Raw genomic sequence first — 25311 nt, 5'->3', positions numbered from 1 at the left:
GGGTGGACACCTGCTGCTTCTATGCAGATTTAAAGCAAGTATATTTGATCAACGGGCCCCATCGACTTGGTAGATGAGGGGTAAACGAGGCGTAATAGAGCGGGTGGAGCGCAACTGGTCGAAGGTGTTGTTGAGGAGAAGCCAAGTCGAGGGATTCGGGCCGATAAGCACTGACACGAGCGACAACGAACCAGCGTAACAGAAGCGGTCGGGCACTAAATAAATCTATTGAGGTTGGTGATGTATGTGTGTGGGATTGAACCGCAAATATTCTTGAAATCGTACCTGAAGTAAGAAGATCGGGGCGATCTACTAGACTACTGGTGATGCAAAACCACGTGAGGGCGAAGCTTATCAACAATGAAAAGTTGACTGATTTCGGGAAAGAGCATTTGACTTGACTGTTTAAATGCGGCTGCGCTATTTCGCGAGTTTATTTGAGACCTCTGGTCTGTCTACAGTTAAAGCTCCGCCTGCCATCACCCTGACTAGAAGAGCTGCTAGAGCGCGCCCGATTCAACTACCCCTCCGGAGCTCCTCCACCTTACCTTGTCGCCCTTCCATGCGCAACCCCGAATCGGACTCAGAGTTCTCGGGACGAGTCAGCAAGAAGCGACGCATTTCCTCTCCCAATAGGAAACGCTCAGACGCAGTCATGAGTGTCGAAGTGCCTACCATTACGCTCACTCCGCTTGAGAGCACCCTCCGAACGCTGCTTCTGGATGTCGCGCAATACATCGGAGAGCAAAAGGCCGCCAAGGGAGGAAACCATATCACAGATGACTCGGAGACTGTCTTGCGCTTCACAGGTGGCTGGGTCAGGGACAAGCTGCTTGGAATCGGGAGCAATGACATCGACGTGGGCATCAGCAACATGACGGGATACCAGTTCGGAATGGCCTTGAAAGATTACCTGGATGTTCCAGAACGCCTTGAAAAATACAAGGACAGTCTCCCGACTGGGAAGCTGCATGATGCCATTGTGAGCCTTCACAAAATAGAGGCCAATCCTGAGAAGTCAAAACATCTCGAGACCGTCACAACCAAGATCTTCGGTTTGGATATCGATTTGGTCAATTTACGGAAGGAAACATACACAGATGACAGTCGTAATCCTCAAATGGAGTTTGGGACTGCGGTTGAGGATGCTTTAAGGCGCGATGCAACTATCAATGCGCTCTTCTACAACCTCAACGAATCAAAGCTGGAAGATCTTACCGGGCGAGGGCTGGATGACCTAAAGAAGAAGATTATCCGATGCCCACTGGAACCATATCAGACCTTCAAAGACGATCCACTGCGTGTGCTTCGATTGATCCGGTTTGCGAGTAGACTGAACTACAATATCGACCCGGAAACAGAGGCTGCTATGCAGATTGAAGACATCGGTGAGGCATTGAAGCTCAAAATCAGCAAAGAGCGTGTGGGGACTGAGTTGGAGAAGATGCTGCGTGGTGAGTCATTGTGCGTGCTTCTGGTTCCTACATTTCTAACGCTCCATTTCCCTAGGCCCTGACCCACGCCGTGCATTAGAGTTCATCGATCGCCTCCATTTATTCCCCACGATCTTTGCCAACCACCAGGATGAGGTTAAGGCCGACACTTTGACATGGTCCCTTGCTTACAACACGCTGGCACGGTTACTACGCCCAGAACCTAGTGACAGCGAAGAAGTTCAGGCAGTTACGAATCGCCTTCGCGAGATCCTATTCCGCGACGAAACCAGCCTGTACTACGCCTGGATGATCGCAACATTCGCTCCATGGACTTCAATCCCCATCCGTACCGTGAAAGGAGCCAAAGCCAAACCCTTACCCCCGCGAGCGGTGGAGGTTGGAAGAGACAGTCTTCGTGCTGATAACAAGACCCTCAATGCTATCCGAGCTGCTGCTCTGAATTACGAAGAAACAATTGCGACCAAAAATGCACTACTAACCAACCAAATCACTGGGACACCCGCGGAAGTCAGACAGCGGATCGGGTTGCTGATTCGATCATGGAATAAGGACTGGAAGTTTTGCATCCTTCTGGCTATCATGGAAGAAAACATGGCGCACCGAGGCTTTGCAGAAGGTAAGACTCAGGTTCCTTGTCATTATGTTGATCCATTGCTCACGCTCTATAGTGGCCCGGGAATACGACCAATTCCTTGCGTATATTGTAGAAAATGACTTGGAGGGTGTTTGTGACCTCCGGCCCATTGTAAACGGCAATGAAATCATGACAAGACTCGGCGTCAAAACGGGGCCCTGGGTAGCCAAGGCAATTAACATGGTTACGGAGTGGCAGCTTCTCCATCCTGAAATCACCGACAAGGAAAGGGCGCTGGAGGAGATCGTCAGTCGACGAACAGAATTAGGGGTTTAAAGGAAGTGAAGACCCGATCATCGATGACAAATAAAAGTGAAAGTCGATCCACGGATGGGCAAATTCTTTCTAAACAACTTCAATGTTTACCATTTAAAAAACGGGGTACATCTGAAAATCGTAAATGGCCCAATACGGTATAGTGTCGCTTCCGAATAAACCCAACCTTCTCGCTTTTCTGATCAATTGATGCTACCATTAATACATGACTTTGCGTTTCTCATGTTTTTGAAAGGCCTAAAGTGGATCATTCTCCTGTTAGGGTAGACTCAGGATGGATAAGCTACAGCCTTCGAAGCAAGCTTCTCACGAGAGATTAGCTACAACATTCAGTGTCTCTGGGCCCTGTTTCTCTGCCGCTGTTGGCAAGTAATCCTTTCGCACAAGGCTTCTAAAGTCTACACATCATCTCCATTTGCCTCGGAAAACCCGCGCATCACAGGCCACCGAAAGGAACAGATCACCAGAAACACCGTTCTGTCCGTTGTTGTGCCTTGAATGATGAGCCCTACAATCCGGCCGACTCTCATAGATAGGGACAACAAAAGCGACTGTGACCAGTCAAATAACTTGACCCGCAACATCAGGTCAGTGCGTACTGGATCGAGGTGTGTAGTGCGTGATAATCTTGGTGTGGTCTTCGAGGAAGGGAAGCGGATTTTGACCGTTGGCGTGATGTAAGATAGCGATTCTGGCGGCTACCGGGGCGTCCTGACGCTGACGTCGTGAAAACTTCCAGGTGCGGCTTCTCGAAGAAAACTGAAGTAAATAGACTGGCAGAATAACAGAATGCTGGTGAGCGGTTTGGTAGTCATATTGATCGTTGTTGAGATCGATGGCGAGGTGGGTACGTCGGGACCAGACTTCCACCGCAAGAAGTCGTCTTTCTGCTGTCTCGTTCCATGCCGCAACGAAGCCTTCGATCTTTGCGGAGACTGAAGCTACGTAATCTTCCGAGTTCAACTCAGCGGTGGGTAGGTCGCCAAGAATCCGGATTGAAGGAGTCACTTTCAGGGCGTTGAGCACCTGGAGGTTGATGCTATCTATGACGGAATATGAACAGACAAGGTAAAAAGGACGCAACACTGCCAGAGCAATCGTGTTGGTTTTCCCTTCCCTTGAGAACAAGAACAACTGATACCTACGTGACGGCGTGGGGCGCTAAACCTAAAATGGCAAAACTAACCGCATACATTACATCGTCAACTCTTCTTTTCTTTAAATCTGACCTAATATTTCCATAATGGATAAGTTGCGCAAACAAGTCCGCGAGGCTCTCGTGCGGAATCCTGGGATGCCCATCGACGTCCCCGCGGCGGCGTCCAAATGTGATTTGAATCAAATATGGCAGGACGTTTCTTCTTATGATCACTCTACACATCTGAATGTGAGTCTCCATAGATTCCTCGATTCAAGGAGGCGGAATTAACAATTCAGATCTGTGAGAGTCTCGTTGCCGTGACTAGTTACATCGACGACTGGAACTGCCTGCTGTCAAACGACGCAGGCGCGCGACCCTTGAAACCAGCCGAGGCCAAAGTCGTGAACAACTTGTTTGACTGGGCCAGTGCTGTCGCACTTCCTTCGTCGGAATTTGCAGTTGAATTTGACGAGACTGCGGAAATCTCCGATGGTAGAACAATCGATTACATACGAGAAGCTTTTGCTAACAGTGCCATACAGATATTATTAAAGCCCAGAATGAGAGCCGCTTCAGATCTGAGCTGGCACTTAAGCTACTGATGGTCTTGAATAAGCCCTTACTTGGCATGACAACTGGAAGACCAGACAATGTGGCGGACGTTCTGCTCGCACGCGCATGTTTTGCCAACGAGAAGGACCCTTGGGTTACATCTAATAGCCACGATGTGGCGAATGAGCTCATGCTCGTGTCGGTTTCGGCTGCTCATACGAGCAAAATGATCTGGTCTGCTATTGAATTCATCCTGAAGGAGAGGATCAGGCCGCTATTTGCGAAAACAAAAAATCCCGCCATCACCAGCGCCGGCCGTAAGAATTTCCACCCTCAAGTTTTACCTCGCTTCGGCGCAAACGACTTGGATCAGTCGGCGAAGCCTTGGAAGACCACCGACGTCTGGGTCGCATCGGTGCTTTCATGGATCATTTCACAGTACCAGGTACGTCCATCCCCTGAACTAATTAATCCCTCGGTATCTTTTTACCTAACATTGGGACAAGCCTACGGACAAGATACAATTCGAAGCACACTTCCCGCTTCTTGTACCGACTATCCTAGCAATGATTGACGACAGTAACCTGCCATTCAAAACCAGAGGCTGTGCGCTACTCACTGAACTATTACAATTGGTTCAAAAGTGCAACTCAGACATCCTACAGCGAACAAATCTCACTTCCGTCTTCGAAGATGCCGTCACTCCCTGTCTTCTTTCCCTACCATCCATCACACCGGAGGAAAGATCACTACAAATACTAGGAGAAGCATATCCAGCTTTCCTCTCCACCCTCGAGACCGCCTACAAAGGCCCTAACCAATCCGAAAAAGACAAAGAACTCTTTGCCAACAGCATGGCCAAAATCCTCCGATCAAACCTCATCTCCTCATTCCACCACGTCAGCTTCAGCACCCCAGCCATGGGCTCAGCAACCGCCTCATTCCCACACGCCCGTCTCTCAACTTTTCTCCTAGACAAAATGAGAATAGTCGTCAACGAGCTGGGAATCAACACAACAAAATATCTACAGGAACTCATCCCTGTCCTCTCCACCACACTCTCAAACCCCTTCGGAACAGCGCAACCCTCTCTCCTCTTAGCGGCAGCAGCCACCGCACAAGCGGTGATCCTGAACGCGCACCCGCGCATCTACCGCTGGCGCGGTGAACTCCTAAGCTGTCTGTGCTCGTGCTGGCTCCATGTTGCTGAGGATGGCGGTGATGCCGCTGAGCCGACAACAGTCAAGCGCGAGTTGCAAAAGACGCTTCGGCTTTTGAAGCATGTTCTGCAGAATCCTCGTCCTATTGTGGCTGGTGTCCCGGAGCCGGAGCAGATGCTGGCGAAGGAGAATATGCAGAAGGAATTCCAGGAGCTCGTTGATGCGGATCCAGAGCTGAAGGGTCTTTTTGCTTGATCTAATGACTATCGTTATGAAGTCTAGGTGTGCTACTTGGAGGAATACCTACATGCTCAAGTAAACCATGATTAAAAAAAGTCGCCTTCTAATCAAATATTGCTTCTGGTGTCTTGCAGACACTAGACGCGAAACGCCACAAAGATCATATGAATAACAAACTTCCATGGAACATGCGATGAGGGTATCAATTCGCTGTGCTAAACGCCAACAGAAATGAACAGTAATAGAAGTAAATCTCCGACAGCGAAGCATCACATATCAACTCGCTGTTTGAAAAGACTCTTCCCTCGCAGCCACTGACCGTAACGTTTGTACCTCTTCTTCTCAAAATCCTCTTTGACAACAGTAATCCCGTTCTCGGAGACACTCAAAAATTCAGTGTAAGCATCCTGATTCGCCGCAGCCCTCGCCTCCAACGCAGACTCCTCTACATTGCACTTCTTCGTATACTCCAGAAGATCGAGATTGTAGCCATGGTCCTGCAACGACGAGGCTGTCATTTCAGCCTCAGAAGTGACAACAAGCGGGACTTTGAGCGGGTGGTTGATGTATCGCTCGTATTCTTCTGCCTCGGCGGCGGTGACAGAGGGGTTCAAGGAGTCGCTGACCAGCTGGCCAAGAGTCCACTGAGCAATTTCTGCCTTGCTGGGGGAGGAATGAGAGTTTGGTGGGTTTATTGGGGGAATGCGAGATGCTTGGTGAACTTCGAAAGTGGGCTCTTTGATGATGCCCGTAGGAGGAGGATTTCTTGAGGATGAGGGTGGTTGAGGGGTCAAGATGGGGGCGGATTCGGAGTCTGGAGTTGTGTTGGCTAAGGTGCGAGTGCTTCTGCTGGAGTCGCGACTGATGAGTGGTTCTTGTATCCTGACGTTGCGTTGTTGGATTTGCTCTGGGGGAATGCGCGGTACGAAAGGGCTAAGATCGGGGACTGGATGGCCTGGGCGGACTGGAGGTAGATAGCGGGAGGTAGAGTTCATTTTCCAGGAGAAGACCTTTGGAAGGGTGGAATAGGCCTGTGGTCGGTAATATTCCTGCCAGTAGTCATCGAAGCGTGATAGTGGCGCTTTGGGGTGTAATGGCTGAGGCGGGAATTCCCTGGGTTTGAGGTTTTCTGGGGTGTACCAGGAGATATAGTCGGGCTTCTTCCTTTTCCCTTTGGCCGTGATCCTTGGATCGGTGTGATGAAGGTAGTAGTCGGTAGGAAGATCCCAAAGCATCGGAGTGCCCTGGGCAAAGATGTAGTTTCCAAGAAAGAGATTGTACGCTTCTTGGCGCTGTGCATCAAGGAAAGAGTTGTTGTAATATCTTTTGAAACTCTCTACCATATCACGAGAGTGGCTGCTCCACTGATTAATCTTGCGGTAAGTAGCCATCGTGTTCACCAGATGTGATCCGCCGTACTGAATGGCAATAGTGTCACCATGGTCATGCCACATGTTGGTAAAGAGGTTGACAGCATCGGTGTCGTATTCCACCGTTGTGTCGCTGATGACCCCAAGGGCATGGAGCTGATGGCCAAGTGCTCTTTTTCCAATGACAAACTGGGCAGCATTCGTCCGATCGAGGCAATCGATACAGTTGGTTCTTGCGACACCGTTCTGAAGTCGTAAACCAGATCTTTCGTCGTCACCATTCTTGAAAAAGCCAGTTTTGGGAATGATGTCGCCTGCGATGTCCTCTAAGGTTGCGATCACATCCTGGTCACGGCTTTTCGCAGCGCGACTCATATCCCATGCCTTGTAAATGAGCTTTTTGTCATCGGGAAGAAATTGATTCAAGTAAGTCACTGCATTGGTGAACTCTTTGAGAAGTATTGATTCTCGCGGGGTTCGTTCTCGTGATTTCACGAGATTCAGAACATAAACTGGAGCGCCATATCTTTCAAAGAGATTGTCAAAATGCAACGCCGCAGCCGAGTAGAATGGATCAACGAGATTGAGTTGAATATCTGGCTTGGGTGAGACGCCCGAGTTGTCTTGCGTCCAATAGAGAGGAATGCTCCCGCGGTGTTGAACGTACGAGGTATAATGAGGATTGGCGTGCAGCTTTGGTCCCGCAGAATGGAATGAGGTAGTTGTCTGTTCACATACAATCTGTTCGGTCTCCACGTCGTTGGCAACGTATCCCAGATCGTTCGCGCCTCGTTTGAGGAAACGTGCTCCGGCGAAGAATCGAGATCGGCGAGCGATGATTGTGATGTACACTGGTCGCCCATAGACACTCATCTTGGACTGATCCACATACCCATGAATTATCGGCAAACACCACTCGTAGGGATTCTTGAGTGCCCCAGCCGCAGGGGAAAGAAGGTGGTGGTTCCAAATGAACATCGGGTGGTAATCATGCCGGAATGACTGTGGTTGGTCATCCTGGTAAAGCTTGCGATCACGACACATGTTATCCTGGAGTGTGCGAGTGATGTCGTAAGAATAACTGAAATAGAAGGAGCGTGACAAGTCAAGGTTATTCAGTATCGCAATGTAGCGTGCCTCGTCTGAATGTCTCTCTGTTTTCACGTTTGACACAACCGACGTTGTCAACGGGATCAGTTCAGTTTCGTCAATTTGGTAGACATTGTGGCCACCTAGCATGGCGACTTGGCTCCTCTTGGTGACAAGTAGCATATAGTATGCTCCCGTGAATCGAATGAAACCAAGCAATGCCCATGCACTGCATTTCTGGTTTAACCCGCCAGAGCTCTTGTTGCCATCGTCAATAGCATCCAGCAACTGAACCATCTCTCTTTTGTTGTACACCATGTCGTCCTCGGTAATGCTCAGCTCCCCGGAGTCAGAGGTCCGATCGATTTTCAAAATCCGGAAACGCGTCTCCGCAAGGTTGATCCCGACTATGTAGAATCGGGTTGCGGTCTCGTAGAGGGTAAATTTGTGCATGCGTCCGATCCCTTCATCCTCCGAGTTGTCTGAACTCGATCGATGTTTTTGCGCAGAGGCGGATGGGGCCTCTCGCTCAAAAGATGTCGCTACCTGTGGCTCCTCATCCTCAATTCGAGCCCCGGAGGAGTCATAAGGCAAAGGGGGGAATCCCAAAGCAGACTCATCGTCGACAGACCCAGCATCAACATGTTCTATCCCAGAGGAGGTCTTCGAGTTCGTTGCTTGCGGTGTGCCCGCAGTGTCGTCCGAAAGGTCGGCGGATGGCACTGAATAGTGGTCATCGTGGAACGGGAGCTCGCGGTCGACTGTTCCAATCAGAGGAACGTCATCAAAGCTCTCCATCACGGGGAAGAGACTGAGAAAAATCCAACGTAAAGCCGAAGCTGCGTAGCCCGACCTCTGATCAGTACGGGGCGGCTCCGTAGCGGAGTCGAGAGGCGGAGATCCTCCCATGACGTCGTGCCCAACTTTACCGCCTGAGGCGATAAGGCGACAAGGCAATAAAGTCGACAACGCGATAAGGAGCAGGTTAGTTACTGGTCATTGCACCCTCACAGAGACGAGATAAAATAACAAGGCGACGAAGTTGATCGCAGTCAACAGCTGCGCACATGAATTTGGTCAAATTGGTCTCTAAGATACTTTCAATCTGGTAGGCTTTTAAGTGTGAAAGCGAATCTTCATTGTGTACTCATATGATCCTATTCCGTCTACTGGCCCTTTGTTTCCATGGCAGTCTACTGTACATTGTACGATTAACAAAGCGCTTTGGGCTATTTATAACGAAACCTAAGCCATCCTAGGTTATATCAAGACTCTCCTCAATCCTTCAGTACCCCCAAGCACTCTCCTCCCCGTGACGGGGCACCTGCCTTTGCCACTCTCCCACTTGCCTGACCGATTGCGGGGGCTCTCCTCGGAATCATCTTTCTTTGTCTCTTCGTCATCACCGGTGATCTCCTCTTCCCAAGGTGCACCAGCGCCCTCGCCATTCATGAAATCAAGTTGACGTTGGTGCTCACCATTAAGCCAGTGGAATATGCACACATAACAAAACACATACCCAGTTTGGCAAGCCGTCGGGTTGACAAGTGGCCCCATACAGACCGGGCAAGTATTTGCGCTCGAGGGATCAGCCGGAGGCAATGACACTGTGTAGATGGGAAGATAGGAAGTAGCAGAGATGGGTGGCTGATGGCGGCGTGGGGACTTGAGTGCTGGTTTCAAGTCGCCCGCAGGACTCTTCTTCTCGGCCTGCTTCTTGGCCTTTTCTTTCTCATCCTGAATGGACGATTGCCGTCGTTCTGCAGGAGGAGTCAGGCCTGCGACAACGGGAGCGGGTAAGTCCAGGACCTCGGTGGCCTTGCGAGCAAGCTGGCGAGAGAAATCACTAGCATGCCACCATTCTAAAAACTTCAGAGCGAAGATTGATGCGGGAAGGAAGTAGCGCAGCGAGCTCAAAAGCTGAGTGTGAAGATTCTGAGGGCTAAGAAGGCCTAGCAGGCCACCACCGGGACGGCGAGATCGCGCGGCGCCGGGCGCGGGCTTGGGTTCTAAGACTGCAGCTATGGCGCGGTGGTCTGCGACGCCGAGGCGACGGATCCGCGTACCGATGAGCCACAGGAATGGGGATGAGTACTTCGTATTGTCGAAGAGGTACGCGAGGTTGAATGCCAGAATGGAGAAGTAGTATGCCGCATTCATAGATGGGTACACATTCCGCAGGAACCATTTGTAATAGTGGAAGATGCGCTGGCGCAGCGACGGATTGGCCGGCAGGTCGTCGCTGGGGTTATATCGCGGGCCGGTGCTCGAGGCCAGGGATGCGTGCGGCGCTACATGGATATCGTATCCTTCGTCTAGCTTGGATTTCAGGTAGGGAATGCCAACTATGACGAGCAAGTTCTTCCAAATGTCCGTTGAGTGTAGCTTCAGGGCCTCGCGAACGGGGCCTGCGGCGCCGACCTGGGCGCGCGGGATCTCACCATTCTTGATACGGAGAACGCGCTCACGTTTCAATGAATAAAAATTCTCTGTGAATGAGCCGCCGAATGTCCGCAAGTAGTACCGCTCGACTATTAATGAGATAAGGGCGTAAACTTCATCGTATGAATTGAGGATCCGGAGGAGATAGCGCGGGTGGCGGTGTGTTGCGATTGCGAGAAGATAGCGTAAAGATGGAGGGATCAGACCAGAGAGCTGTTGCTCTGCCAGGAGTTCTGTGGAGTGCGGTCTTCATGTCAGTGAATCTGGTCATGTATGGAGTGGATTCCCCCGTCTGGGGTGAGTCCTATCTTCGCGGGGAAGCATCAGCCGACTTACCGAAGAGCGAGGGCTTCTGCTCATCGAACTCCTGTTGAAGACTAGGAAGATACTCCATTGTCAGGAGTGCCAGTCATCCTCGTCAGGGTGGTGTTTAGAGAAAGACGGGGAGATTGTCGCCAGAACCAGTGATCACCTGCCGAGGCTCAACTTATCCGAGCTGACTACGTCGGTGCCCGCCATGGTCCACGGCTCCCTGATCATCAGAAGTAATTGCACAACTTCACTGAAATGCTCTGGTAAAATTAAGACAGGTATTATAATATTGTACATGGAGTATATATGCTAGACTAATTTTACAAATTGAACTCTCCATTCGATCTTCCCGAGCGGATGCATCTTGATCGATTGACTGCCCCGTCCTTTCCGTGTACTCTCGCGCGGTTGCGCGAGGCCCGAAGCAGGGATATTGACATTAGAGAATTGGGCTGCAAGTGCCGCTGCGCCGTTTCAACCAAGGAAAGACAGTCCTCGTACCAGAGAAAGCGGCTTGAAGACCTAAGTGGGCCGAGTTCAAAGAAGGTAGCGTGTCTCACCGCGGGCTATGAATGTCACGCCATTGGGGGCTAGGAGCTGCGCCAAATCCATCCGACATAGACCTAGGAGGTCCAGCATTAGCCTTGGTGGGATCTTCCGTTTTCTCTCGGACGTTCTTCCGCCCTTCACGGGCTAGTGTAGTCTCCCAGAGGCCATCAAGGTCAACATCAGCTCTCTTCTCCTCCGTGAATATCTGGACTACCACGTTGGTCCCAAGCTCAAGGTTACCAAAGCCCTCAATCCCCACATCGCTGAGCTGTGTCGTAGAAGCACCTTTGTCCACCACACCCGCATTCACGCAGATCCATCCCGTGGTGATTCCGTCGTCCTTTTCGTCAATCATTGCGCCTGCGGCACTTGCGGCGCGCGCACGCTTGGCTTTGCGACGAAGCTTGATTTTCAACTCGTTGCGCCCGAGTAAGCCATCCGCGTATGGTGATAATTTGTATTGACTTCTCAGCCAGCGACAGAGGCGGTCAGCAGAGACGTTCAGATGCTTGACGCTGCGAGCGGTCCCGATGATCATGATGACATTAGCGCCGAGAGCTGCAGGGATTTCGAGGCCGCGTAAGTCAAATAATTTAAGCTCATCTAAGCCCAAGTCTTTATAGGTATATTCCAAGAGGGTTCTGAGCATCTTTGGTGAGTCGTCCGGGAGCTGGGGAAGGTGGGCTTCGGCCAACGAGCGCTCTTTGTGGGTCGGCGGCGCCTCTTCCTGTAGATACCAAGGGACATTCTTCGATGATACAGGCTCATCGGTTTCGGGTTGTGCTGGTGGTTCTGCTGGTTCTTGCAGATGTATATCAAGTTCGTGCGAAGTTGGAGGGCGATCGGACCGTAGGAAAGTTACAGCGGAGAACGCTCTGGGGTTGGAGATCGGACGGGATGAAACAAGAGAGGCTCGAGACATTGGAAGGCCGGAAACAGAGACACAAGACCGCAGCATCTCAGGCTGGCAAACTTGGGCCGCAGCCCTTCTTAAGAGTATTCTGCTCATACCGACGGTGTTGGAAAAAATGAATGATCAAAGGAGTCGAAGTCTCGGCCTCTTTCCTGATTTGCTCCAAAAGTGATACCAACGATAAGCGGAAGCAAACAGTGCAAACAGCTGAGTCATCCCGAAAAAAAAGATCGGATTATGGAGGGGCGACTTTACAAGTTTACAGTGTTAGAACTTCTCAAGTCCTCTATACCCTTTATTTTTTCCCCATCTCTTGGGTTTTGATCTCTGATTTTACTCAAGATGTCGATGGATCTCGATGCCCCCGTTTATGTGGGCCAACAGGAGCAGACTGCAGCAACGTGAGTTCTTATCGCAAAGAATTTTGTTTCCCCCACCTAGGACCTGATCGCTAATACTCAACTACAGCATTCTCTGCTGCAACTGTGGTGCTCCCATCGATGGAACTACCTCCGCCGGAGCTTTGTGTACGGATTGTATCAGACTTACTGTCGATGTCTCCCAAGGTGTACGTTGTGAATAACCCTCAAGCCTCAGGTTATGTGGCGATTCCCGTTTTCTGTTCTCCCGGCTGACATCCATTCCTCTCTTTTAGGTGCAACGAGACGCAGTCCTCCACTGCTGTAGGGATTGTGAGCGCTGGCTCCAGCCCCCCACCAGCTGGGTCGTCGCAGCCCCCGAATCAAAGGAACTCCTCGCCATCTGTCTAAAACGGCTCCGTGGTCTGAACAAAGTCCGAATCATCGACGCGAGCTTCATCTGGACTGAGCCTCACTCAAAGCGAATTCGTCTCAAGTTGCAGATTCAGTCCGAGGCCTTCCAGGGTACTATTATTCAGCAGAGCTTCGAAATTGTTTATGTTGTGGCCAACCAGCAATGTTCTGATTGCCAGAAATCGTTCACGGCAAACACCTGGCGTGCCTCTGTCCAGGTTCGCCAGAAGGTTCCCCACAAGCGTACTTTCTTGTACCTGGAACAGTTAATCCTCAAGCACGGTGCTCACAAGGACACTGTCAACATCAAGGAAGCCAAGGATGGTCTTGATTTCTACTTCAGTCAGCGCAACCATGCTCAAAAGATGCTGGACTTCCTCAGCAGTGTCGTGCCATGCAAGATCAAAAAGTCCGAAGAATTGATTTCTATGGATATCCACACAAGCACCAAGTCAATGAAGTTCAACTTCTCCTGCGAGATTATCCCCATCTGCAAGGACGATCTTGTTGCTCTACCGATTAAGCTGGCGCGCTCATTATCTGATATCAGCCCGCTAACTATTTGCCACCGCGTTGGTACTACTGTTAACCTTATGGACCCCTGCACTCTCCGGACAACCGATGTTCCCACTGGCACCTACTGGCGCCAGCCATTTTCGACCCTCGCCGATATCACTGAGCTCAAGGAATTCATCGTCTTGGATATTGAGTCTACTGGCATCTCTAACGGCCGTTACCTCTTATCCGAGGCCACCGTTGCCCGTGCTGCTGACCTCGGATCTAACGACACTACTTATTTCACACGGACTCATTTGGGTGGTATTCTTCACGTTGGTGATTCCGTTCTCGGCTACCACTTGACCGGAACCCAGTTCAACAACCCCCACTTCGATGACATTGAGAACAGCCACCAGTACGGCTCAACAATCCCAGATGTGGTCCTCATCAAGAAGCACTACGTCCGCAGCAAGAAGTCCAAGCGCAGCTGGCGCTTGAAGCGCATGGCTCGCGAGCACGAGGAGGAAGCTACCAACCCCAACGCCAATGTCCCCACAAACAAGCGCCAGGAGCAGGAGCTCGCCCGTATGGAAGCAGATTACGAGATGTTCTTGCGTGATGTTGAAGAGGATCAGGAGCTGCGTCAAACTCTCGACTTGTATAAGGTCCGCCAACAGCAGGCCATGGAAGACGAGATGGACGAGGATGACGATGAAGATATGGACGGAGAGGGTCACGCCGTGCCCAAGATCAACATGGAGGAGCTGCTTGATGACTTTGACGAGTTGAACATGGATGACAATGAATGAGCTTTCTGCAAATGATATCCTTGGCGATCATCGGCTGGCGTTTCTGTGGATTTTTCAGGGTCTTTTCAATCAACACAAAAAAGTTCATTATGTCAAATAGATATATGCAATGTGCAAACTTCTGACTCCTAAGACATCGTCTCGACCGTAATCGACATGTACAACGTTCCTTGACTATAATAAACCTAGAAAATCTTCCCAAGCACTCGCTTGGCATCATCAGCAACAGCCCCATCCTTAGCCCCCCCAACAACCTCATTCTGCTGGAAATGGAACCGCCGTTTCGTAGACACAGCCTTCTTAGACTGCATATCCTCCTTCTCCCCCTCTTTAGCCTCGGCATCCTTCAACCTCCTCTTCATCTTCTCCTCATTCTTTTTCGCCATACCATCCGCAACCCGCCCATTCTCCACACCCTCAATAAACACCTTCGCCTCCTTCTGCGCACGAGAAGTCTCAATGCGCATGCGCGCCTCACGCTCAGCTCTCTCACGCTGAATCTGCTCCATCAAATCAGACCAAGTGTATCGGCGCAGATACTTTATGTTCCACACATCGTCGTGATACCCTATACACATAATAGCGCCGTCAGTATTCGTATTCAGTAGCAGGGATATTTTCCCGCAGGAGAGAGAAGGGGAAAGTAACTGACAGCTAGACTTCGGACCACCGACAATTGTCGCATTCAACGTCTCCGCGCAGATCTTGGCCGTCTTGCGATTCTTAAACTCCACCCATCCTTCCGTATAGAGCTTTCGCTTATTGCTGCGCTGTTTGTGGCCTGCTGCGGATGGGAGAAGTGGTGCTAAGAATACTTTTGTGATACCGTCGAAACCGCGTTTCTCGAGTAAGCCTTTCAATGCGAAGGGTTTGAGGTATGGTGGGAGAGAAGAGACTGATGATTGTCAGCGACCTGGCAATGTCCACACAGACTAAATAGTAGGGATAGTTACTCACAGTAAATGACGCCTGATTTATCTTTCTTGGGTGGCTTTGCCAGTTTGGCTAGTTTGCCCTTTGCTTTGAGTGATTTGGCGGACTTTTCGGTGCTTTTGCTGGGTTCTTCGGAAACCTCTAGAAGTGCACCGCCGTCCTCGTTATCGCTTTCGTCTTTGTGGTCTTGGTCTTGATCTTCGTCTTCGTCAGAGCCGGAGAGAGAAGCCCGCGTCGTTGTCCGGCGTCGCTTCACGGCTCGTCCTTTGCTGTCAGCGTTGGCTTCGGAGTCGTAGCCGCGGTCGCTGGCGCTGGCATCGTCGTCGCTGACTGCGATGTCTAGGAAGTCGTTGTGCTTGCGGGTCGTCATTTTGTGGTGTTCTAGGGAAGATTGTTGGTGTCTGGTGAGAAGCGGAGATCCGCAACTTTTTTTATGCGGGTGGTCCGTGCGCCCGGAGTATCAGTTCCATTACATTTGGAGGGACGAACATTGGTTCTGAGTTGAGTATCCATGTCTATGTAGAATAATCTAATTGGATTTACAAGTCGAAAAGACAAAAAATATGAGGTGGATGAGGTGAATGAGATTGATTGACGGTGTATATCAATGAAGAAGCCGGGCTCTATATGCCAAAAAGAAATCTTCCCAAGGTATCCCCGAACGCCAGATAGTATGGAGAGCCCACATGATATGTGCAAAGGGCAAAGGGTATTTAACAAGTCTAATTGATGCCTATCCAAATTTTGGCTCGCTCGTAGACGTAAAAGCTGACAGCAACCATGGGCACAACTTTAATGTATCCAATAGTGAGTCCAACCCAAAATCCTCGGAACCCTCTCTCAAGCCAAATTGTACGAGCCGTTTCGGCCATTCCAAGACGGTGCCCGTCACCAACTGCACCCCCGACCTGCATGCGCCGACGGAGGACCTCAATGGGATATGAGCAAGACTGTGAGACGAGACCGGCAACGGCACCGGTCAGAAGCTCGAACGTGGTATTGAGCGGTGGTCGTCTAGACCGTTCCGCAGAAGCCTCTAGACTTGAACCTCGTCGTAAGGTATAGGGCGCGACCACCGGGTGGCGGAACAAATCACCCACTGTGTCATGAGTGAGGAAAGACATTCCGGCGTAAGGGAGCATGCCGAGGATAGTGGGAGCAAAGCCACGGTAAAAGTTGGAAATGCCAGTGCGAGGGACGGCTTTTGACACGACCGAAGATGCAGTTTCAGCCGCAGCAACGGTGGACGATTCTGTGGCTGCGGCGGAGTGAGTTGGCGGGGCTCGGGCTTGTTCGTGGTATATTTGGCGCCAGATATCGACCAACCCTGCGCGGTGCGATTGTCGTGTTTCAAAAGCCATTCGCACTCGCATCAACTCTAAGGGGTATGTGAAGCATACGGAAGTGGCGCCGGCTAAACTTCCGGAGATCAAGCGGCGGAATGGAGTCTCATGTTCGCTGGAGGGAATAATGACGGCACGAATTTGTTCATATGCAAGGAATTTGATAGCGGCGTAGGGGAAGATGCGGAGGAGAGTCACGGAGTGGCCTTTGTACAAGCCCGTGGTGCCTTCATTGCGCTTGATGTCTTTGATTGCTGCGAACAGGCCAGTCCAGCTACCTGTGTATTTGGCGAATTGGGGATTTGACGCTTGGAATAGGATCTTCACACGATCGAGTGGTGCTACAACGGTTTTGGCCTGTATATTGCGACCACTTAGTACAAATTTCAGAAGTACCTCGGCTTCACATATCAACTTACCGCACACCCCGCCAGCCCTCCCGCAATGCCACTCTTGACCACATAGTCCAGGGTTTGTTTGTCAGTCATTCTTTTGGAGTTCTTTGGTTTGTGTGTAGTATCGGTATGAGTTGAGGCAATGGATTCTGTTGCGCCGCGAATAAGCGACGATCTCGGCGGCGCTGTTTCGCTCATCGGAGCGGACTGTGAAGTTGACTCTGGGGTCTTGCGCAGGTCATAGGCATGGTCCGAATGACCAGTGGACATGGGATGAGACGGAGGGGGAAAGAAGGAACGGCGACGGAGCAAGCGAGGCTCGAGGGAGGGGTGGGAAAATCTGGGGCAAGATCCCCGTTGCCGCGTGATCAATTCGGCGATATCAGCAAGAAGTCTCGGGTTACCGGATGATGTTCGGTTCTTATAATAACTGTGCACGTCGATTTATACTGATTGTGTTGATATGCCGGCGAGTATATAGTAGGCTGCGAACAAAGACTGGGTGCGCAATTCCAAATGGTGACGGAGGAAGAAGTGTGTGTCTGATTCCACTGACGTATTTGGCGAACTTCGGAATGGGAGTCGTTACAGACTGACATGCCGATACCAGCAGGTCTCCGCGCGTAACCGAGGGAATACGGTACTGATACGGCCCGCACAATCACCGAATCCCGAGAAGCCGGTTGTCATCGTGTCTTACTTCCACGCTAACCCTGATAGGAGCATCATTGTTCAAAGGCAGCTCACTGGTTGTATGAGATTCTAAATGATCGGGTTCTGGTAGACTGATATACTCTCTGTGATACCTACTAACTCATATACTCTCTTAGACAGTCCGTTCTATGTGTTGAATTGGTTCTAAGCTAATTTACTTCTCAAAGAAAAAATGCTAGTCTGAAAAGGAAGGAACTCCCCATCTCCATGCAGCTCGAGATGTATACAAAGTACAGAGAAATGTCGTGGTCGCGTGATATTGTCGAATCAATGCCCTCAAAGACATCAACCCCTGCGCTGCGCGCGTGTTCGGGGCAAAGGCTTGGCCTGTTTGGCAGCTTTGGTCACTCTGTTGTCTTCGGAAACCCGCTTGCGCTTGTTTGGTCGGCCGGGATCAACATGAAGATGTCCATTCTGCGACAGAGCGGTTGTGTTCTTCCAGCGTAGACAACGGAGACTAGTCTCATTCACATCCATGTAAGTCTTCGTTCGGGTGGTCACACGTTTGGCTGGAATAATATCCTCCGACTCCGCCCTTTGAGGGGTCCCGGCCAGGTATGCCTGGCGATTCTTCATGTACTTGGCGATATATTCTTGCTGATTGACCAGCTCTTTCAGCAACTTGGATTCCCGGTTGCCCCGTGAGTCCAGCCACTCGATCAGCTGCTCAATTGCCTCCGGGTCCTCGTAGTAGCCCCATTCGCGAGCATTAGAAAGGTGGGTTGGACCCTCTTCATGCTTCTTGCGCTCTGCTGGGGTGGTTTGGAAATGCTTTTGATACTGTTTGCGTTGTTCGTCGGTCACGTCGATAAAACCAGCGTACTCCATTTCATCCGGGCCTTGCACCCACAGACGACCATTGGCGTAGCGTGCCTCGGCCGTCGAGCTGTCTGGCATACCTTCGTGGGGCATCGCGTTGCGCTCGTACCACCAGTAGCGATTGCAGAAGCGATCCAGTCCCAGGCATCGAATCCGGGGGCAGTCGGTCTCGCGGAGACTATTTTCCACCGTCTCGATTTGCTCCTGGAGCTTCTCGATCTTGGCATTCTGCTCATCGATCTTCTTCAAGACTCGCTGGTATTGCTTGGACCCCTTCGGTTGCTTTGCCAGGATCTCCTTTCGAGCCTTTTCCAGCTCTTGCTTCCGCTTACGCTCCAGAGCTCGATCAACCCCTCCGCGTAGTGAACGTGGCCGAGGGGTATCCTCGTCCTCTGTGTCGTCAACCATTTCAGAGTCACCCTCGAGGCCGAGTCTTGAGTCTTCCAAGCCATCCAATTCGGGCACGGGCGTAGGTGACTTTCCAGTTTTCTCGGGTTCAGGCTGAAGAGCCTTGCGGTCCTGGTGGAGTTGACGAAGTTCGATGAGACTGCAAGTTCATGTTAATAAAAGCAATGTAAATGCGCAACGGTCAACTTACCTTGCTTTGCGGGCTTTCTGGTACTCAATCTTCTCCTTGCGCAGTTCCGTCATTTGGTTGCTGCACTCTTCTAGGTAGTTGCGGATGGCTCTAGTCTCCATACTCAACATGCAAATTATTTGAAGCGCCCTGGTACGCAGATTGACGTCGAGTGTTCGGTACTGCTCCTGCACGGTATGTTGTGTAGGTTCGCGATCGAGAGGTGCCAAATGCTTGAGAATGGTGTTGCAGAGTTGCTCCGAGCGAGGCTGAACAGACAGCTGGTGCAAAAGTCCAACCATTATCAACTGCCATCCACCGTTGCGGAAATCGCGGTTGCGCAGACGTTCGATCCAGCCATACTCTTCAAGCATCTCGCCAGCGCGATGAATTTGCGTCTCCTCGGGTTCATCTTCCTTGACCTGTGCTTTGATAATGGCTGCCTCTTCTTTGGCCAGACTTCCCCTCGTGGACATTCGACCGGGTCTCGCCTGTGGCTCAGGAGTCTCGTCCGTGGCTTCTTCCTCCCCTTCTTCTTCATCTTCATCGTCATCATCCTCCTCTGAATCATCGGAATCGGGAGCAGGGAAGTCTGGGAGTGAGATTTGAACGGCGCCATCATCATTCGATGAATTGACAAGCTTCTTGAGAACGGCGCAGTGCACTTCCACGAACAGTTCGCAGTCCATATCTTCTGATGAGAACCGCATAGCTTGGATGAAATCGTCAAATGTGAACGAATCCAACTCAAAGACCTCACAGTAGACATTGAGTGTACCCCAAGTCTCCAGAAGCAGCCCCACCGTTTCCGGCTCTAGATCATCAGGCAGAAGATCTTCGGCGCCATCGTCTTCAGACTCACCTACCATCATGAACTTCAGAGTCGGTCGGTGCTTTTGCTTGGTATTTGGAGCAAGATCCAGATCTTCGATGGGATACTTGATTGGTGGTGGAGTTGGAGGTCTCGGCTCATTCTTGATGACCACTGCCGGGGTGCCAGCATGCTTCCTGTCGCCAACCAGTGGGGGTTTGGAAGGACGCAATGGGTTCGAAGGTAAGAGGAATGACGGGTTCCCGTTTAGCGACCGCTGGTACTCTTGATACTGTGCCTCCCTCGATTTGGCCATCTCCTGTGCAGATAGCTTTGACTTCTGCCCCTTGACCGCGGGTTTCAACTCGGGCAACTGCTGCGAAGAAAAGAATCCAAAGAAGCCTTCTTGATCCGCTTTCTTCATCGCCTTCTTCTCCGCCACCTTTGCTCCATACTGCAGATGCTTCGGCACTTCGATGGGAATCTTGTATGTTTCCGCGACAGATGGTTTGACTAACCAAGGAGCGCCAGTCCAGGACTCTCTGGTGACATTGTTCTTGATGAACCCGCGCAGCATCAATTTGGTAAATGCCTTTCGATCGCGCGTGATGTGGTCCTGATCCAGCAGGGCCTCTTCATTTTGTTTGTCTATTATCTTGACCAGATATCTCGCAAAGGCAGGACTCTTTATGGTACCATCAGCATACAACTGCTCTGCGAAGTTGGCTTTGTCTCTGATGGTACCATTGAGTCGAGTGTTGTCGTCCAGCAGGATAACAACGGCTTCGCCAGGGTAAAAGTCGGATTTGAATTCCTAGTTTTGTTAGATTGTGTATTAATGGAATGACTGGAGTATCTCACTTCGTAAATCTCATCCACTATGAACACATTGTTAGCATGGTCGCATCTATAGAAGGGAGGTTACATACCCAAACTGTCCACTCTCGAGACTGTAGAGAACTGAATCCTGCGCAAAATAGGTTCTCTCAGTGCATCGGGGAAACTGTTATTGACTTCCCGCGACTCCTCCGTCTATTCAAGTCTTAGCGTACGTCTGGAATTGGGTATTCATGGTATAATGTACCTCGCTGCGCAGTGCCTCAAAGAATGTCAACCCCGAATGGCCGGTGATCTCGCAGATAAATCGGCGTTGTTTGTAGAAATCCATTCGCTGAAGGTAATGCACGTAGGAGGTGAAGACCTCATTGGTTTCTGGAATTACCCAAACCTAGTGGTAACATCGAAAGTCAGCAGGCAGATCTGCAGTATGAGAGATGGAAGGCATACCTCGGAGCTATCATCTTCAATGACAGTCTGGGGAAGGTATTGAACCGGTTTCCGTTTGAATAGCACCTAATCCAATATTTGTGTCAGCCTCCGTCTCCGCAGCATCTACAACCTTCTTCTCGAGACCTCCGCGGCCCTTCCACCATTGTGTCGCATACCATATTGGGGTTTAGATATTGGCTGTGGACGCGCCAGTCGACCGATATTTGCCGTGGGTAGATTCAAGCATGAACGGACTAGTGAACACGCAATATTGGTTAGCGGGTGAAGCTAATTCGTTGTGCGAAGGTAGAGACCGCGTCCGATCGAAGATCAACGGAGGTGATGGCAAATCGTAGGATAGAATGCAGAAACTCCAGTTGCTAGAGTGTATCTTGGTGTAGGGGTGGGTGCGCGGGTACGCGGATGGGAGGGAATTGCCATGATCAGGCCTGGTCGCAGACCCAGAATACGCGAACGAGAAAGAGAACAATGCCTCGGCGGAGCTCATGCGGCGGACTTACCGGAGTAAAACGCGTCTTATATGAAACAGCAAATCCAGGCAATTCTGAGATGTAATCCTGGTGTTGTATGCCTTGGGTTGTGGGGGTGATGGGTGTAGAGTGAATATTTGAAGGTGGAAGGAAGAAGGAAAGAAGAAAGGTAGACAAAAGGACGGAGCGGTAGATCATTGCAGGACGGCTAAATCGAAGCTGATTGGTGGAGAGGAGGAGCAAGCGGGAGCCAAATGGCCTCGAGACTCTTCCCCTTCTCCCCCTCGTCATCGCCCCCGACAATGTCTTTTCACTTCGCAACCCCAACCCTACATGAATTTTACCCTCGTTCGACTCGTCTCTTGGAGGAGATTTTATCTAAAAGCTTACCTTATAGGATAAGTGAATATCTTTGGTTTTCTAACGCGTTTATCAATTCTAGCCTTCCATTCCTGTCGCCTCCCCGACTTGCCTAAGATTGGAAACATCAATTAACAAGGACATATCACCCACTATCTTTGTTTGATAATAGCTTGAAAGCCATTTGTTTCAATAACACTTTTTACTTAGATTGCTCGAGCCTTGGTTTGTCCGGTGTTTAGTTATCTACCTGGCTGAGTTGGGTTTCATTGAGATGTTATGCGACCTATCTTAAGACCGACTTGGCTACACCAAGCTACGGGCAGTGATATTGTTTAGAGGGCTTGGCTTTCAGGCTCGAATTCCCTATGTGCTGGTATTTATTGACACCTTCCATAACTCTAGCTCAAGCAGTAACTACTATTTGAAACGCAGATTTGATACACTTCAGCCACAGTGTTACAAGCGCACTGACCATTCAAGGCTCGTTCAATGTTTCGGACTCTATATATACCCTCAAACCATGTGAGCAGGTCTCTCTGGAACAAATCCCAATAGTTTGGTGTTTGCTCGCTTCCTGCGCGGCTACGCGCGATGGATAGAGCTATATGTGTGACGTAGGTTGCCCTCTATAATAGTCGCCTATTCGGTCTTATATTCCTTAGAACCGCTGTTGGGAAGTCTACAGGGGTAATTATACCTTAGATATGAAAGATGGCATCGTGGTAACCAATGAGTTGGAGATGAATGGAATGAAGCGCCTAGGTAGCCAACATATATTATCAGAGCCGCAGTCCTACCTAGGTGATAACCACTACTAAAATATATATGGACAAAGTCAGTTATCTGGCCATGCCAATGGGCAACAGCTGTTGCAACAGGTGTATGAAAGCAATAAACGCGTACTTTAGGTATGAGCTGACAGCCAGCAAAGAAAGCAGATTCTTCCCCCATGTTTCTATCCGACCTGCATTTGGCTGCAGGCCAACCATGGGTGAAGAAAGGCTAACCTAATTAAGACTAGTGTGGAAATAGACTCTATGATCTGTGGGTCCTATCCACGTGGAAACATACAATGCAAACACTAGTCCGTACCCCATTGGGCAGTTGAAGTGCAGGTTTCAATCAAAATTGCCCGAGTGAATTCCGAGGTCTCTTTATGACAATGCAACAATACCGAAGGAATTTTGTTATAAAAGGCCAACGGGCAACGACCAGTTTAGTAGCTATAGTTATGCTGTAAAGTACACCACCATGAAGCCCACCCAGCTTCCAACCACACCAAGAGCACAATAACTGCTCATGAACATCAATGGCAGGAACTCTAGTCGGTCCCAACCGAATATCAGTTGATGCACCAAGGAGCAGTATATTATCAGTGGGATTGACACAGTCAAGTAGAGCAGTGAAAACCGGTCGAATAAGAAAATTCGGGGTCGTTCGGGGACAGGTGCGACTCGATCGAAGACGAAGAGGAATAACACCAACCACATCACTGTGTAGACAGTCTTGAGAGGGAACTCGGCTGCCGTAAACAGAAGTGGGAAGAGAGAGACGTGTCCCGCAACCGCCAGGGGTCGGAAAGCGCTGAAGTAGCGACGGTCCTTGAGCGCGATGAGACTGAAGGGGATGATGATGAGAAGGATGGCCTTCTCGTGCACGTGCCAGCCGAAGAGGAAGGATGCGTAGCCACAGAGGGTTAGCGCGCCAACAAATGTATCCCAGCAGCCTGGATTGAACCAGACCTTGATCAAAGGAATCTATACAATCGTAAGAGTGAGCCAAAAGGATAAGGCGAGTAACACGTACCAGCTGGAACAAGAAGGTCAGGATAAAGGTGTGTTCTTTAGTGACTTCCGGGAGGATGGCGAAGGAGGTGTCGCCAACCAGTCCTCGGGTGACGCTGTTTAGAGCACCCGTGTTCACAGGAAGTCCCAACCTCGGAGCAACTGGACAGATTGTCAGCAAATTTCATATATGTGCAATGGAAGAACATAGAAGACCTACGCTGAATCAACACTCGATCAGTGAAGGAGTACATCGCCCAGATATTCGGCGCCCAGTAAGCGTGACACAACCCTCTCGAAAACGGAAACAGCCTATCCTTGAGTTGCAGCAACTGGCCCCATTGCGCAAATGGGCCAAAGGCAACTGCAAACACAGCCACCACGCAAAACCCAAGCTTGATGATGTTACCGAATCGAGGTCGGAAAACCGATTTCAGATCAAGGCAATAGCTGCGCAGCAGGTAGACGAAGTAGGCAAGAGCAAGATAGAGATATATGTGCTTCATGCACAATAGGATCGCGAAGAGAATTCCGCTCCATAGGATAGTCGACTGCTTGCGGGCTAGGACGATTGATAGGATTAGGATCCCGTACATGAAGCCATTGTACTGGAAGTGGATATGGTCGATGATGAAAAGACCGGGGGATAACAGGATCGAAAGACTGGCCACATGCGCAGCCTGCTTGTTCGGCAAAGGAACCGACTTGACGAATCTAGGGAATGCCTGTTAGGTTTCATTTCATCAGATTGTGAATCAGCGGAGTGAGCTACCGACTAAGCGCATAGACCAGAACGAGCTCTGTCAGGATGACGGTTGTTCTTTGGAAGTACACGGTCTGCCAGGAATCATATTCAAGGTTCTTCACGACCAACATCGCAGGGTCCACATATGCAGCGGCCTGCGACATCAGCCACTCGAAGGCTGCAAAGAACGGTGGGTAATCGAGCGTCCATTCCGAGGATTTCTATACCACCTCAAGTTAACGCCTCCAATTCAATCCGAATATATGCGACCGACCGACGTACCTCATAGTACCATTCTTGAACTGGAAGGGAATGGGTAATGGCGAGCCAGTTGCGATGGACCTCGAAATCGGTCGATTTGCTGCAACACAGATAAAAGCGTTAGCCAAGTTCTTCATATTATCCTATGTCCACCAAGCTGTGTGGTCGTATTGTCCCTGGCTGCTACACTTGCGAAAATATCGCATGCAGTATTTCCAGCCCACGCGATCTTTCCAGCTAGCTTCTCGAATCTTGTAATCCTGTGCGGCGAGCAGAGCGGGACTCACTATGCGGGGAAGAGCAGCACCTTGAAAGCAGCTGCAACGATAGCGCATTGCGCCAACGAAGGGTAGAGGTCAGCCATTGGAGCTCCTGGTCATGACGGGGCAGCGTTAAAAGTTGGGGGAGACCGTAGGAGACACAAGACGCGAAATTGCGCGTACCGGCGAAGTAAGAAGCTTCCTCCGGACCTCCGCATGTTCTTTTGACCGCACGTGACCAGTGCGGAGGTCGGAGATCAAATCAGAAGTGAAACAGGAGGCCAGATCGACGATAGGACTGTTTAGGACAAACGCAGACAACGCCAAGAAG

The 25311-nt window shown here is 50.5% G+C and overlaps 11 protein-coding genes across 11 annotated transcripts; 3 read left to right on the top strand and 8 right to left on the bottom strand.

Moving 5' to 3' along the window:
* Nucleotides 1-562: 562 nt before the first annotated feature.
* Nucleotides 563-2367, top strand: N7515_009481 (tRNA adenylyltransferase; the record flags this gene model as incomplete). Its single annotated transcript, XM_056670225.1, has 3 exons — nucleotides 563-1454; nucleotides 1510-2073; nucleotides 2126-2367. 3 exons carry the CDS (start codon nucleotides 563-565, stop codon nucleotides 2365-2367), a joined length of 1698 nt encoding a protein of 565 aa, XP_056518024.1.
* Nucleotides 2368-2955: 588 nt separating this feature from the next.
* N7515_009480 (uncharacterized protein) lies at nucleotides 2956-3669 on the bottom strand (the record flags this gene model as incomplete). Its single annotated transcript, XM_056670224.1, has 2 exons — nucleotides 2956-3410; nucleotides 3630-3669. 2 exons carry the CDS (start codon nucleotides 3667-3669, stop codon nucleotides 2956-2958), a joined length of 495 nt encoding a protein of 164 aa, XP_056518023.1.
* On the top strand, nucleotides 3662-5475 carry N7515_009479 (Tti2 family protein; the record flags this gene model as incomplete). The annotated part of the gene is made up of 4 exons (XM_056670223.1): nucleotides 3662-3754; nucleotides 3805-4000; nucleotides 4051-4505; nucleotides 4567-5475. 4 exons carry the CDS (start codon nucleotides 3662-3664, stop codon nucleotides 5473-5475), a joined length of 1653 nt encoding a protein of 550 aa, XP_056518022.1.
* Nucleotides 5476-5729: 254 nt separating this feature from the next.
* N7515_009478 (phosphatidylinositol-3,5-bisphosphate 5-phosphatase) lies at nucleotides 5730-8828 on the bottom strand (the record flags this gene model as incomplete). The annotated part of the gene is made up of 1 exon (XM_056670222.1): nucleotides 5730-8828. One exon carries the CDS (start codon nucleotides 8826-8828, stop codon nucleotides 5730-5732), a length of 3099 nt encoding a protein of 1032 aa, XP_056518021.1.
* Nucleotides 8829-9179: 351 nt separating this feature from the next.
* On the bottom strand, nucleotides 9180-10755 carry pex12 (ubiquitin-protein ligase peroxin 12; the record flags this gene model as incomplete). The annotated part of the gene is made up of 2 exons (XM_056670221.1): nucleotides 9180-10594; nucleotides 10698-10755. The coding sequence occupies 2 exons, from the start codon at nucleotides 10753-10755 to the stop codon at nucleotides 9180-9182; spliced, it is 1473 nt and encodes a 490-aa protein (XP_056518020.1).
* Nucleotides 10756-11229: 474 nt separating this feature from the next.
* On the bottom strand, nucleotides 11230-12144 carry N7515_009476 (RsfS/YbeB/iojap family protein; the record flags this gene model as incomplete). Its single annotated transcript, XM_056670220.1, has 1 exon — nucleotides 11230-12144. The coding sequence occupies one exon, from the start codon at nucleotides 12142-12144 to the stop codon at nucleotides 11230-11232; it is 915 nt and encodes a 304-aa protein (XP_056518019.1).
* Nucleotides 12145-12477: 333 nt separating this feature from the next.
* Nucleotides 12478-14215, top strand: N7515_009475 (ribosome-binding protein NMD3; the record flags this gene model as incomplete). The annotated part of the gene is made up of 3 exons (XM_056670219.1): nucleotides 12478-12536; nucleotides 12604-12703; nucleotides 12791-14215. 3 exons carry the CDS (start codon nucleotides 12478-12480, stop codon nucleotides 14213-14215), a joined length of 1584 nt encoding a protein of 527 aa, XP_056518018.1.
* A 185-nt stretch (nucleotides 14216-14400) lies between these two features.
* Nucleotides 14401-15518, bottom strand: N7515_009474 (RNA-binding ATPase activator ESF2; the record flags this gene model as incomplete). Its single annotated transcript, XM_056670218.1, has 3 exons — nucleotides 14401-14783; nucleotides 14868-15110; nucleotides 15173-15518. The coding sequence occupies 3 exons, from the start codon at nucleotides 15516-15518 to the stop codon at nucleotides 14401-14403; spliced, it is 972 nt and encodes a 323-aa protein (XP_056518017.1).
* A 352-nt stretch (nucleotides 15519-15870) lies between these two features.
* On the bottom strand, nucleotides 15871-17156 carry N7515_009473 (coenzyme A transporter; the record flags this gene model as incomplete). Its single annotated transcript, XM_056670217.1, has 2 exons — nucleotides 15871-16848; nucleotides 16911-17156. The coding sequence occupies 2 exons, from the start codon at nucleotides 17154-17156 to the stop codon at nucleotides 15871-15873; spliced, it is 1224 nt and encodes a 407-aa protein (XP_056518016.1).
* Nucleotides 17157-17885: 729 nt separating this feature from the next.
* N7515_009472 (uncharacterized protein) lies at nucleotides 17886-21255 on the bottom strand (the record flags this gene model as incomplete). The annotated part of the gene is made up of 7 exons (XM_056670216.1): nucleotides 17886-18966; nucleotides 19018-20621; nucleotides 20669-20685; nucleotides 20737-20839; nucleotides 20892-21035; nucleotides 21095-21160; nucleotides 21253-21255. 7 exons carry the CDS (start codon nucleotides 21253-21255, stop codon nucleotides 17886-17888), a joined length of 3018 nt encoding a protein of 1005 aa, XP_056518015.1.
* A 1904-nt stretch (nucleotides 21256-23159) lies between these two features.
* Nucleotides 23160-25084, bottom strand: N7515_009471 (dolichyl-P-Glc:Glc1Man(9)GlcNAc(2)-PP-dolichol alpha-1,3-glucosyltransferase ALG8; the record flags this gene model as incomplete). The annotated part of the gene is made up of 6 exons (XM_056670215.1): nucleotides 23160-23687; nucleotides 23737-23876; nucleotides 23935-24428; nucleotides 24487-24680; nucleotides 24742-24820; nucleotides 25008-25084. 6 exons carry the CDS (start codon nucleotides 25082-25084, stop codon nucleotides 23160-23162), a joined length of 1512 nt encoding a protein of 503 aa, XP_056518014.1.
* Nucleotides 25085-25311: the final 227 nt, after the last annotated feature.

Source organism: Penicillium bovifimosum (genome assembly GCF_028826915.1).
Source record: "Penicillium bovifimosum strain IBT 22155 chromosome Unknown utg000007l_segment0_segment0, whole genome shotgun sequence".
NCBI classification, from domain to species: domain Eukaryota; kingdom Fungi; phylum Ascomycota; class Eurotiomycetes; order Eurotiales; family Aspergillaceae; genus Penicillium; species Penicillium bovifimosum.
Note: the sequence above shows the minus strand (reverse complement) of the source record. Positions and strands in the feature narration are given on the sequence as shown.